Source organism: Ciona robusta, chromosome 5 (assembly GCF_009617815.1).
Source record: "Ciona robusta chromosome 5, ASM961781v2".
NCBI classification, from domain to species: Eukaryota; Metazoa; Chordata; class Ascidiacea; order Phlebobranchia; family Cionidae; genus Ciona; species Ciona robusta.
Window position 1 is genome coordinate 354,002 of NC_143239.1, and position 12,455 is coordinate 366,456.

The window sequence follows — 12,455 nt, forward strand, 5'->3', positions numbered from 1 at the left end:
TTCCCAGACCCGAGTAATACGCGATCTAGATTTTTCCAATTGGTGAATTCGTTATGGGTTAGGGTTAGGGTATATCTTTAATTTAAATTTAAAATATTTAAACGTTATTGCAGGTTGACGTTCTATGAATGTGGTTAAGCACGTACTACTAGATAACTAGAGGTATACCTCTAGTAGGCCATGGGTTAAGTAATAAACTTTTTCACAATCAAGGTGGTAGCGTAATTTTACCCTATGTATTGCATCTAAAAATTCTGCAAAAATCCACACAGTTGACATATATATTTTAGAACCATTTACATGAAATGAGATTTTATTTACACGGAATATACAATAACAAAACGAATCCCTCACAATAACATGCTAATAATCGGTAATTTCCGGAATTTATATGTTGTTGTGAGTCGGGATTGAAATACAGCTCAGTAAGAGGTTTATGTGGTTTACGTTTAAATTACTCATTTGAAATAGAACGCTAACGCAATAATGACAGCGATAGATAGAGCCACAGTGGCGACTATCAGTTTAACTTCTGCTGCCATTTGCTTAGCTATCCAAGTATCTTGCATCATACGATCTGTGACGTCATGTGATTGTCCAGCTTTATTCTCGCAGGGAAATTCCTCATCGGGGATTTCTAGGTTAAGAAACGTACATAGTGGTTCCCAACCCTAAAACGCAGATTTCCATCACATAAATGTAAATGAATATTTTGTTTTAACTTTTGTAAGTATGTTTTTCAGGTTCTTTTAAACAATGATGTCACCTCTTTCACATCGAATTCCAAAAGTTGATCACGTGGAACGGTGACTCTTACATAAGCATTGTGTCGTCGAAGCCAAGTTTTCCATAAAAATGGTTCCGGTTTTCCGCTCCCCTTTAACATTATCAATACATTTGAATAACCGTGACTCATATGTGAGTTATAATTAGAATGTATTATCCGGTATTTCAGTAATCAAGCCTTACCACAGTAATTTCGGACAGTTTGAGGTACCAATCCGCCATACGTTTTATGCAGGGTGATAAATAATAGAATATGAGCAATATGCAATAATTCTTTTGCGCTTTTTCCACCATATTCTTATAACTTGTAAACCAGGCGTCTTCATCACGTGTCATTAATATCACCTGAAAAACGACTTATGACGTCACTATTGGGCAGTTTATATTGTTTAATAAAAAATTATAAGAAAGTAGTAACGTATGTAAATAACAAGACTAATGGTCGAGGTACGAGTTTTATTTTTTCATCACAAAAAGTAGAAACATACTTTATACTTGCCTTTGATTTAGGCCACCGTTCCAAGAATTTATCAAAGAAATACGAATGGGGCAAGTCAACGACTGCATCAACGTCAGCGTATACAGAATCCAGCATCGGTCCCATGTCAGGGGTTCTTCCCTCCCATATATCTTCCCATTCTTTAAAAGCAAATTCAATTGCTTCTTCGATGTCGAAAACTAAAATTAATAGAGAGTGCGATTATAACATTCTTCCTCCTTTTAAGCGATTATGACGTAGCTCTGCCTGATTGGTACACTTGTCACGCGTTACCATGCTAGGATTATCTGCATGTTTCCACTATAATTATAGATTCCTCTCTGTTTTGGTACAAGTTGAACGTGAGTAATAAAAATTCATTTTTTTAAAATCGTAACAAATGTGAAAACTATATGTAAAAACGGTTTGTTTCAAATTCTTTTGACTTACAGTGGTCGTTAAGTAAATCGGATAAGGGGTAATGCAAATATAAGAATATCAAATTAAACCCTATGGTTATTCTTTAATCAAACGTGTTTAAAATATTTTAGCATATATGATTAAAACAAAAATATTAAACCTGAGTTATATCCAAGCAACCGTAGCGCTCTCGCCATCGACTTGGTTCCAGTTTTAGCAGCACCAGCACAAATTACCTTCATTCTGCGCACTTGTTAAAACTGGAACTAACCTCGTAGGTAAACAAAGCCACCGAATAAAGCGGTCCGTGTTCGGAGCTGCGATTCACAGATATAATTGATCGCGTGTTTGCTAAATTCCGTAACGACGTCACGCGCGAGTGTCAAACAATGAACGGGCGCGTCAAGATAAGAGTGACGACACAGATGGCATTGTGGTGAAATAAACACTCTTTCTATTTAAATTTCTTTAAAAAAATATAGATATTTAACGTAGGGCATAAGGAATCTTAAAATCATCAATACCTGACGCGTTTAGTTATTTCCGCCTTGGGCAAAACTACACGAAAACTAAGTGCAATTAATTTACCAGCTTCGTTAAATTGAAACAGATTTTACACAAAATTATGTAAAAAAATGATTTGAATTTCTCACAACTGTTTACATCAACACGCCCGAAGGGGGTTATAATTATCTTCAGAACATCAAAAAACCATAATCGCCTTGCTAGGCCTTATGATATACGAGCTTACCGGTATTTCAATATCTGGACAATTAATCGTTACAAAAACAAACGCACGTAGGTAAAACTTATCCGCGAGTTCTCAAACCTGCTTTCAACCAATCCAAGCCAATATAACTGAGGTCGATCTCATTCAAACGCAGCACCACGAAGCGTCGTATTTGAACCGTACAAGTGACGTCAAAGTTTGCAATGAAGCGTGGATCTTTTTTACGTTATATTTTAAACAAATGAGGACTTAAATTATTAACGATTTATATTTTTGTTAATTTTAAAAGAAACAATACAATCCCACAGCGACAACTAGCGAAAGAATTATCATGCTTCGTTTTATTTCATATTTCACTCGCTTTGCAATCCAGGTGTCTTCCATCATCTTTGTTGCTATATTTCGTGGGATTCCCGCTTTGTTTTCAAACGGAAATTCTTCATCCGGAATGTCCCTGTTCAAAAATTCACACAGAGGCTTCCAACCCTAAAAAACGAAATAAAATGGCGAAAATGAAGCAGACTTTCAAACAACAAATAACCAACCTCAGTAACTTTATACTCGAGCAATTGATTGGATGGCACTGTTTCTCGAACATATGCGTTGTGCCGACGATACCACGACTTCCAAACTATTGAATGTGGTTCAAATCCACCCTTTAAGTTATTTGTAGGGTGATTACTTAATATGGAAGGTTTTTAAGTAGAATATAACATAAAACCGACATACAAACGCAATCAAAAAGAGTTTCTCCTGCCATTTTAACATCCGTCTGAGGGCAGCAGAAAGCGGTGTAAACCAAACCACGTGACCATGTTCTTTTGACGCACGATTTACCATCCCTTCGAAACTTTTAAACCAATCTTCCTCATTGTTGCGTAACATTAATATCACCTACGTGGATAAAACGTGTCGTTACGATTTTAAAATGCATTCATCATGGCTGTGACGTATAACTAACCTTCGCGTCAGGCCATTTCTTTAGAAATTCATCAAAAAAGAGTGAATGCGGGACGTCCACCACAGCATCTACTTTACAATATGTTTTCATAACATCATTAAACGTTTGCACCTTATTAAAGAAAATGTTTTCCCATTCTTCGAATGCGAATTCGGTTGCTTCTTCTACGTCATAGACTAAACAAATCAATCAGATATGCTGTAAGTATATTTGTAGCGCTATACATACAACTAAACAAACCTGTGTCATATCCTAACAAACGTAAAGCTTGGGCAATTGATTTAGTTCCGGTTTTCGGCGCTCCAGCACATATAACTTTCATCGTAACTAAACTATCATCAACCGACAAGCTACCAGCTGGTAGAGTATTTGGTTGAATGTAAGAAAAGCAAAGCGGACGGAGTTCACTCATGCGGAACACAAACAAAGTCGTGCTGATTCGCTCCTTTTTCATCGAGGTAGACAACACAAGAAAGCACAGCTCTAATGAATGTGAACGTTTATAATAAGCATAGTTTTACTCACCCTTTTTTCGCTCTTTGCGATCAGCTGTATGTAAAATGCATTAATATAGGCATTAAAAGTATTATTACTTACTAATATATGTCAAACTTTCCATTTTGGGCGACAGCTATTCTCACGGTCCAACAAAGTGTGCGACGAAGGCGGTTGCTGTTGTTGTAAGTATTGAACGAACACGATAATGCGGCAATACATTTTATTCTAATTGCCTCTAGTCTAAGGTATTATAAATCTGCATTTTTAAGATACAATATTTCTGTTGACACTGTAACAATAACCATCGTCGTCCGAACATTACCAATTCTTCATACAATAACGTACTAAAGGTAGCATGTTACACACTGCCGCAGTTTTGTGTGTGTTTCATACATTTTTTTAATTGTTGTTATTTAATAAAATTAAAATATTATTAACTCGTGGCATCACCCCAAACCGTCATATTTACCAGTGTGGGGAAGATAGAACACTGAAGCACATACTGCCAAAAGAACGAATAAATGAATAAATAAAATGCGTGACTGTTAAACCCTACAGCAGATACAATGTATAAAATTAAATAAATAACATTCAACCCGTACAATGTGGGGAGTCGGTCCTAAAGAAGATTAGCTTAAAGATTGAAGCTAATAAATTACCACCCAAAAGCCTATTTTTTCAGGTAATTTTACAATGGACAAGAAAAGTATGGTATGCAGGGCATCCTGTTTGAGAAAAGTGTTAGTATATACGTTAAGTAAAATGTGACTTTTATAATCGCTACAGCAGTGCTCCTCAACCGGTGTGCAGAATATGCCTAGAGACGTTGGCCTGGGGTGCATCAGTACAAAAGGGTATACAAGAGTGCACGACAAACTTTACACAGGGTGCATAAAAATGTTATGTGTATATATATTGACTTGTAATAAATTCCGCGAATCTGACCCTGATCTGATGTACATATAGTTGAACGATTCTAGTATAGTGAAATACAGTACTGATCTGGTGCTACGAAAACGTAAACAACAAAAATCAAGTCTAACCACTAGTATTAATAGAGAAATATATTTCGCCTAAAGGGCATCGTCAGTCTCTGCAAAAGAAGCGTATAAAAATATAGCAAAGTAATGGAATGGAGAAAACCAAGGAACACAAACACCTGCATCTACGAACATTAAAAACAACAGAACGGGAGAGGCACGCTGGACAAACAGAGGAAAGCAGAAAGGTGTAAGCTAGGTGTAAAAGGCGACAAGGAAGCGAGATAACGAAGGAGCGTGCGTCGGATAAAATAATAAGGCGAAACGGCAAGTAAAATAAACAAGATGGAAAGTAAAACGCGACCAAAAGCGAAAAACAAAAGGCAAAATAGTGGAAAACTATTTGATACGAAGTAGTATCATCTTCTTGATATTAATGTTGGCCAAAATTTTGTGGTACCACATGTCCTCGCAAATATCTAGCAGATTCGCCGGTGGCTGTTCCACGAACGTGACATTATAGCATTCTGCTATCGGCGGTTTTCTAACGAATATGTTAGGGTGCTTGTACACATAATGATGAAGGAGTGCCGTCCCGTCATTGACCTCGGTAGCATCAAACGATCTCCACACGCTCCTATGCGCCGTCCAGCGGGTAGAGAATTTATTCTTGGTTTGGCCTACATACTGACTGTCGCAAAATTTGCAAGTGGCCACGTATATGCCGTAGCATGTGGCCACGTATATCATTATGTGTACAAGCACCCTAACATATTCGTTAGAAAACCGCCGATAGCAGAATGCTATAATGTCACGTTCGTGGAACAGCCACCGGCGAATCTGCTAGATGTTTGCGAGGACAAGTGGTACCACAAAATTTTGGCCAACATTAATATCAAGAAGATGATACTACCTCGTATCAAATAGTTTTCCACTATTTTGCCTTTTGTTTTTCGCTTTTGGTTGTTTTTCGCTTTTGGTCTCGTTTTACTTTCCATCTTGTTTATTTTACTTGCTGTTTCGCCTTATTATTTTATCCGACGCACGCTCCTTCGTTATCTCGCTTCCTTGTCGCCTTTTACACCTAGCTTACACCTTTCTGCTTTCCTCTGTTTGTCCAGCGTGCCTCTCCCGTTCTGTTGTTTTTAATGTTCGTAGATGCAGGTGTTTGTGTTCCTTGGTTTTCTCCATTTCATTACTTTGCTATATTTTTATACGCTTCCTTTTGCAGAGACTGATGATGCCCTTTAGGCGAAATATATTTCTCTATTACTACTAGTGGTTGGACTGGATTTTTGTTGGTTACGTTTTCGTAGCACCAGATCATCAGTATATATATATTGTTATATATTTTAGAAGTTTAGCGCAGTAACCCCTTTTGAGATATCGTGGTTTAAACTATACATATTCACTTTTACAAATTAACCGTGTTATTTGTTTTTTTCAACTTTTTTCGATACAAAAATAACAAATTACGCATATTTTTTAGACTTTTCAACATTTAAATTTATTTGTAAGTCCAAGTTTCCCTTTAAATTACCGGAAACGTGCCTTTTTCGTATACCTACTGTATTATTTTGTGCTCAAATTGGCGTTCAATTTGTCTTTTACGTAACAATAGGTTGGAATACTGACTATACTCGGTATCTCTATGGCTTTAAATCCCTTGATCCAGACCAGAGGCAGAGAAATACCGTTCTACGACTCTGCATCGAGCTAACCCTATCAATCTAATTGCTTTATGGAGTCGCAATAAATTTGGACCGGGAGGTCATTGTATTTGTTCCGACTTACTTCGCATGAGCAGTAGCGTCTTGGCGCATGCGCAATAGCGCCCGGTACAAATATAGGCTATCATTCGGAGTGAATATATCACAACATCGGGTATAGTACCATTACCTGACCTGTTACGTTTATTTCTCGTACCCGACTTGATAAATACAAAAAAAGCACTAATTTTTTTTCCACTTTGCACTGTGTTATATGGTTGTAAAGACCCCTAAAACTGTGTAGCAGTATTGCAACTCGAGCAATATTACAAACAAATAAAAACACAAACTCGATATCCATGAATCACATGAATTTAGTCAGAGCCATAGAAATGCCATTGCCTATGGTTCTTAACCACAGAAATAAAAAAGAGTAGAACGCGCATCTCCAATGTCGGTAAATGAGAGAAGTGATACACTCTCTCTCTTTCGCGGGTTTCCGTTTACTATTGCAGTCAATAGGATCCAAGGCGTTTTATGTATTTTTTCCTCGTTTATTTTACTTAAGTTAAATGTATAAAGAAACATACCTATTTCCATATGTACATATATATATATATTTCCAACAATTCGTTTGTTTGAACGTTTTTAATTTAATCTAATAATCAATAAAATTTCCTAAACAAGCGTTAAACTGTAGGTGTTACCAAATTACCAAATTAGCCTTATAACCTGAAATAGTTGGTGTAGTTTTTTAAATAAACATCTAAAATCACTGTGCGCCTATCTTTTACAATGGAGACCAAGGAAAATGGGGACGGAGTTGGCGGTCACGCGAATAGAAAAAAGAATGTATCACAGCTTGGGTAGTTGCGCATTCCACTCTTTTTTCTTACTTCTGTGTTCTTGATTTAGTAAGCGTGACAGCTTGTTCCTCGTTAGTCCTTCTTGTTACACCCTACAGTTTTGTTTTTGTGCCTTTTGCTCATTATCTTTTTGTTAATTCTAGTAAGAAACAACACAAACTTATTATCCTGCATTTAAAGGTAACAGGGCTGTTTTTAACCATAATTACTGGTCCATATTTCTTTCACAAGGGCTAATCATAGGCTGTAGGCACTGAGCTTTACACCGTAGAAGACAACGCGAAAAAGTAAACTGCGGAGGTAGGACACAAAAGAGTTTCTATTTCATTTATTCTGTGTATAAAACTGCCAAGGCCATTTGTTGTTTCATTTTGGATTGCAGTTTGGCGAACCTGTGGAGCTCTGGTTACTTCTGTGTTGTCTATTTAAAGAAAAGGTTGGTGTTTTACTTAACTTATTTGTGCCAAATTTGTGAATTAAACTTTTGCCAAATTTTAAATTGAAGTCAGGCATGTCATAATGAGTGTTATTGAATTATTCTTTACATAAATGATAAATACTAATCTAACAATACCTAAAATTTATTTCTACGCCCAATTTTTACAGAGTTGTGAACAAAAGTGTGATTTTGTTTAAATACAGGTTATTTGTCTTATTATAACCAATTAATACACTTCCGAATAATATAAGGCAAAAGGCTTAACACGCAAGCTTTTTCTCTAGAGGGTGCAGAGTTCATTTATAAAATTTTGTGGGGAGTTTAACTGTAATATTGTCGCTGGTGACCAGTAAAATTTCCGAAACGGTTCCAAAATGTTTCTTACGTCTCCATGATATTTGCTTGGTACTTAGACCAGTGGCAAACAAACTTGAAATTATTTGCAGGCTGTGAAGCAACTGGTTTAACTAACTTAAGTAACTTTATTTATGACACAGTTAAACACAAATGTGATCAATTTAATTTCGCCTAATCTTTGTGTACAAAAGTATGATTTTATTTTATTATATATATATAGTTTAAAATAAAAAATATGTATATAAATTTGGTTAAATAGTTTGTCTCATTAATACCATTTAATACTTTTAACAATGAGCATGATTAACATTTCTGTTTAAGTAAACAAAACTATTAAACACAGTCATGGGATTACTTGAATTATGGACTAGTGAAACACTGTTTTATAAAGACTATACAAAATGACGCATTTTGTGAATTACACTGTTGCAAGATCTAGAATTCATATAATAATGGTCAAAAATAGTTTAGAATTGTTAATGTAGTTTTTCTTGTATATATGGATTATTACAAAAAAAAGGTTTATAATTTATGTTTTAATTCAACAATTCAAACTGGAAACACTGACCACTTGGTGGTATTACTGATGTCTGATGACCTCTAAAAATTCCTTGATCTCAAACTGTTCTCATAGATAGCCGGTAGCCGCTATATTATTTGGTTTGGAAAAAAACTTCAGGGTTAGTTTTGAAAATTAACTTTAAAAATGCACGAGAAATATTGAGGCGCAAGTCAAGCTGTCTTGTACTGTGTCCATAATCTTTTGGCTACTTTTTTAAAATTATTTTATGCAATAGCCAATATTATAGCAATCGCCAAACACATAGTTGAAGGTTAGTCTGTACATCTTGCCTATTCATGGAATTTGTCCAAAAACCATGATTAATACTTTAAAATAGTCAAGAAAAGGTTTAACATTTTAATAAATTTAGGTTTTGTGCTTTGTAAAATAATAGGTATGTGGTCTCATTGTGTTGTGTATGATGAAATTCATTGCTTCTCATGTTAGCTTTAATGAGATGTGCACTTGATTGTAAATATGAAAATTTTCATGTAGCCTCTACGGTTATATCATCCAGATTTTAAGTTTTACTATTTAACAAAACTGAGTTTTAAATATATACCACCTTTCCAGAATGATCGGTGCATGGATAACAATTGGTATTGTTACATTGATCTGGGCGCTAATTGGAGGAGTGGGACCTTTTATACTTCCCAAAGGTCCAAATCGTGGAGTTTATCAAACCATGATTGTATTAACTGCCGTGTGCTGCTGGTTACATTGGTTCATAACTTACATGTCACAACTTAACCCACTGATGGGTCCAACATTAACAAGAGGCGAAATATATTTGATGGGATGGGTGTGGTGATTATTAAAGCTCACATATATTTAATATTATTTTATTGTATGTTGTCATTCGTATTGAAAATGTTACAGGAATAAATGTAAATCAGTGATCATGTATACAAAATTGTTTATATTGGTAACTATAAATGCAAATTTGATGGGATGGGTGTGGTGATCATTGAAGCTTACATATATTTAATATTATTTTATTGTATGTTGTCATTCGTATTGAAAATGTTACAGGAATAAATGTAAATCAGTGATCATGTATACAAAATTGTTTTATATTGGTAACTATAAATGCAAAGTTCATATATTTAAGGAATTTACAAATAATTTTGTATAGTTAATCTCTTTGATCATATTTGAGGAATTCCAGCCACCACTGATGATTCAATCCCACATTCATCGGATCCTCTTAAAATTTTAAAATATCCTTTGTCTCCCCAGTCAGTGTTCCAGCTGTTAGCAACCAACCAGTATGCTACACCATTCTCACTGCCCCATCCAAGTATTCTAATCGCATGTCCACCAAGAACACCACCAGTTACATGTTTGTAAACACCTGAAATCACCATATATATTACAATATTAAATGTAAAGCCAAACTATTAAAAAAGTTACCAGATTTATAAGTAGGAAAGTCAGCATATACAGTAAATGCCCCTTCTACTGGTCCATGTGTCATTATCTCTGTTTGGATCTGAGTTGGATCAGACCCCACCGCATAAGATGAGAGGCCATAATGTTTATCCTGGTTATAATGGATAGTTGTGTTGCCTTTACATTTTGAAACACAGCTGGGAGTGCCTCCACCTTCTGAACACTTTGGCCGATCACCTAAACCACCACAATTAAACAAAACAAAAAAATAACAGCCATTAACAAGGCATACCAGGGACATGATGTTCACATGGTTTGATCTGGTACGGCAAACAGCCTGTCTTACTTCCATATAAACCACCAGTAACTAAACCGTCACTGTTCCAGTATTTCCAAGCACTTCCAGGAAATCCCCCATTACATCTAATAACAATATGTTAATGCTGTATTTAGGGTTAGAGAGGGATTTAATTTGTGCCTTTCTGATCCCACTGTAACAATAAGAGGGTTTGGTTTTTATTTGATAAAATACATACCCATCACCACACTCAAAACCACAACAACTCAATAAATCCTCTGCAGATATTTCAACTTGAATTTTTCCATTACTACGAATACAATAACGATCTGACATTGCTTCAACTGCTCCAAATGCCCAACATGAACCACATGAGCCCTGCATTATGCGGTTAGTTTCTCTGATTTAATCCAATACTATAAATATTTACCTGATCTCGTATATAAGATATAGAGGGACAATGGGGCCACTGCTTTCTTGAATCAAACTGGTTTGGAATTTTAATTCCTTCCAAATTGTGGTAGCTACAAAAATCAAGTTAATACCATTTACTTTAAATATAAAACATGATATTACCTGGTTTCAAGTTTGGAATATCCATGCTTATCTTCCTTTACCCCACATAACAATTTCAGATCTTCAGGAACATAATAAGTTGGATCAAAGTTTAGGGAAGCCTATAAATAAATTAAAGATTTTTGGGTCGAATTAGTTCCGTACGGAATGTAGTTACCTTCCAAGTTGTATTTGCTTTATTTACAGTTTTGACAATTGCATTGAAATTGTCTTCTTTGGAAATAACGTAACATTCAGATAAAACAAATGCACTTAAAAGAACTAAAAGCTTCATGTTAAGAACTGAAAAAGTATTATCAATCAGTAAAAGCAAACTGAGCGAACGCTGCAACTTTGCTTTGTTATGTTCGTGCACTCGTGACATCATAAACAAAGTCACAAGACTGTATCACGAATGTTTGTTTAACAATAGATATCCCACTAAATACATTTGGCATTTTGAGCACGTAAATTAGGGGGATTGACATGAATGAAAACAGCGGATAACACCCTGGCTATAACTGGTGGCTCAACAGAATCAATTACAATTGCAAGGACTGTTCGGAGATCTATCTGTACGTAAAAACGGTAAAATGGCATTAGACCATTCCCAACCCCAAAATTGTTGGGAATGGTCTAATGAGATTGGTCTCCTCTCGCACTCGATCCCGAACTTTATCTAACGCAGGGGTTCCCAACCTTTTTTCTCTTATTACCCATTTCTGTCCAGATCAAAGTCACATTACCCAAAATCTAATTTTAAAAACTGTCATCCTCAGTCTGAACAGGATTTATGGGTTTTCTTGTCACACTTCATTCTTCCTACAACAAGTTAAACTGAAAGATCTATTCGACAAAATATAGCTTGCTCGTCTCAACACTAACTCTCTTCAAACTTGCAAGCGTGGGGCTTGCGCAATATCCTACGATCTTTGTTTCCATCACAATGACGATTGTGAAGTAATGTAACATCGAGGGTTGGGATTAAAGGGACTAAACACACTCGAATGTACATCGCTTTAATAGATAGAGTGTGTTTTTTTTAATTCCAACGACACCTTACTTGTTTTAATCGGTTCTGTATAACCAAAGATATTCCAGCTCAAACAACGTGAAATTCATAAAACTGATTTGAAAGTTGCGTGGCGAAAAAATTGAGAAGTGTACTACTCACGTGACAAATCACGTCACAAAATTGTTGAAGCGTGGCCGCTCTCATTCAGAAACACCGAGAAAGGCGAGAGGCAGTGTTTTTGGCGAAAAACGAGAGAACAAAAAAAACGCAAAAAAGAACAAAAAAAAACGCAGGTTTCGCTTTTACGAATGAATCAGTCACGTGACCAGTACTTTCCTACGTCACAATCACGAAGCTCGTAGTAAAAAAAGGATAGCGCTAGAGATCACTGTTTGAGGACGAATATCTA

General features: G+C 35.8%; 3 protein-coding genes and 1 long non-coding RNA gene across 6 annotated transcripts; 1 reads left to right on the forward strand and 3 right to left on the reverse strand.

The window, feature by feature from the left end:
• Nucleotides 1-295: 295 nt before the first annotated feature.
• LOC149735250 (uncharacterized) lies at nt 296-2,368 on the reverse strand. 3 transcript variants are annotated; one of them, XM_089878528.1, is made up of 6 exons: nt 2,209-2,368; nt 1,845-2,001; nt 1,286-1,464; nt 970-1,131; nt 767-877; nt 296-671 (listed from the first exon to the last, which is right to left on the reverse strand). In XM_089878528.1, the coding sequence occupies exons 2-6, from the start codon at nt 1,924-1,926 to the stop codon at nt 459-461; spliced, it is 747 nt and encodes a 248-aa protein (XP_089734654.1). In that variant the 5' UTR covers nt 1,927-2,001; nt 2,209-2,368; the 3' UTR covers nt 296-458. The 3 variants fall into 3 exon arrangements, with proteins under 3 accessions (XP_089734654.1, XP_089734652.1, XP_089734653.1); XM_089878526.1 differs by having other exon boundaries at nt 1,845-2,150; nt 2,209-2,366; XM_089878527.1 differs by lacking the exon at nt 2,209-2,368 and having other exon boundaries at nt 1,845-2,166.
• Nucleotides 2,369-2,663: 295 nt separating this feature from the next.
• LOC149735251 (uncharacterized) lies at nt 2,664-3,787 on the reverse strand. The gene is made up of 5 exons (XM_089878525.1): nt 3,616-3,787; nt 3,376-3,551; nt 3,144-3,308; nt 2,960-3,070; nt 2,664-2,900 (listed from the first exon to the last, which is right to left on the reverse strand). Exons 1-5 carry the CDS (start codon nt 3,785-3,787, stop codon nt 2,697-2,699), a joined length of 828 nt encoding a protein of 275 aa, XP_089734651.1. The 3' UTR covers nt 2,664-2,696.
• A 1,817-nt stretch (nt 3,788-5,604) lies between these two features.
• On the forward strand, nt 5,605-9,372 carry LOC149735252 (uncharacterized). The gene is made up of 2 exons (XR_016385070.1): nt 5,605-7,864; nt 8,859-9,372. It is a non-coding gene; the product is annotated as an uncharacterized LOC149735252 (long non-coding RNA).
• A 240-nt stretch (nt 9,373-9,612) lies between these two features.
• LOC149735253 (cathepsin B-like) lies at nt 9,613-11,404 on the reverse strand. The gene is made up of 7 exons (XM_089878520.1): nt 11,210-11,404; nt 11,053-11,153; nt 10,907-11,000; nt 10,715-10,854; nt 10,471-10,601; nt 10,200-10,415; nt 9,613-10,140 (listed from the first exon to the last, which is right to left on the reverse strand). Exons 1-7 carry the CDS (start codon nt 11,324-11,326, stop codon nt 9,935-9,937), a joined length of 1,005 nt encoding a protein of 334 aa, XP_089734646.1. The 5' UTR covers nt 11,327-11,404; the 3' UTR covers nt 9,613-9,934.
• Between the last annotated feature and the right edge of the window lie 1,051 nt (nt 11,405-12,455).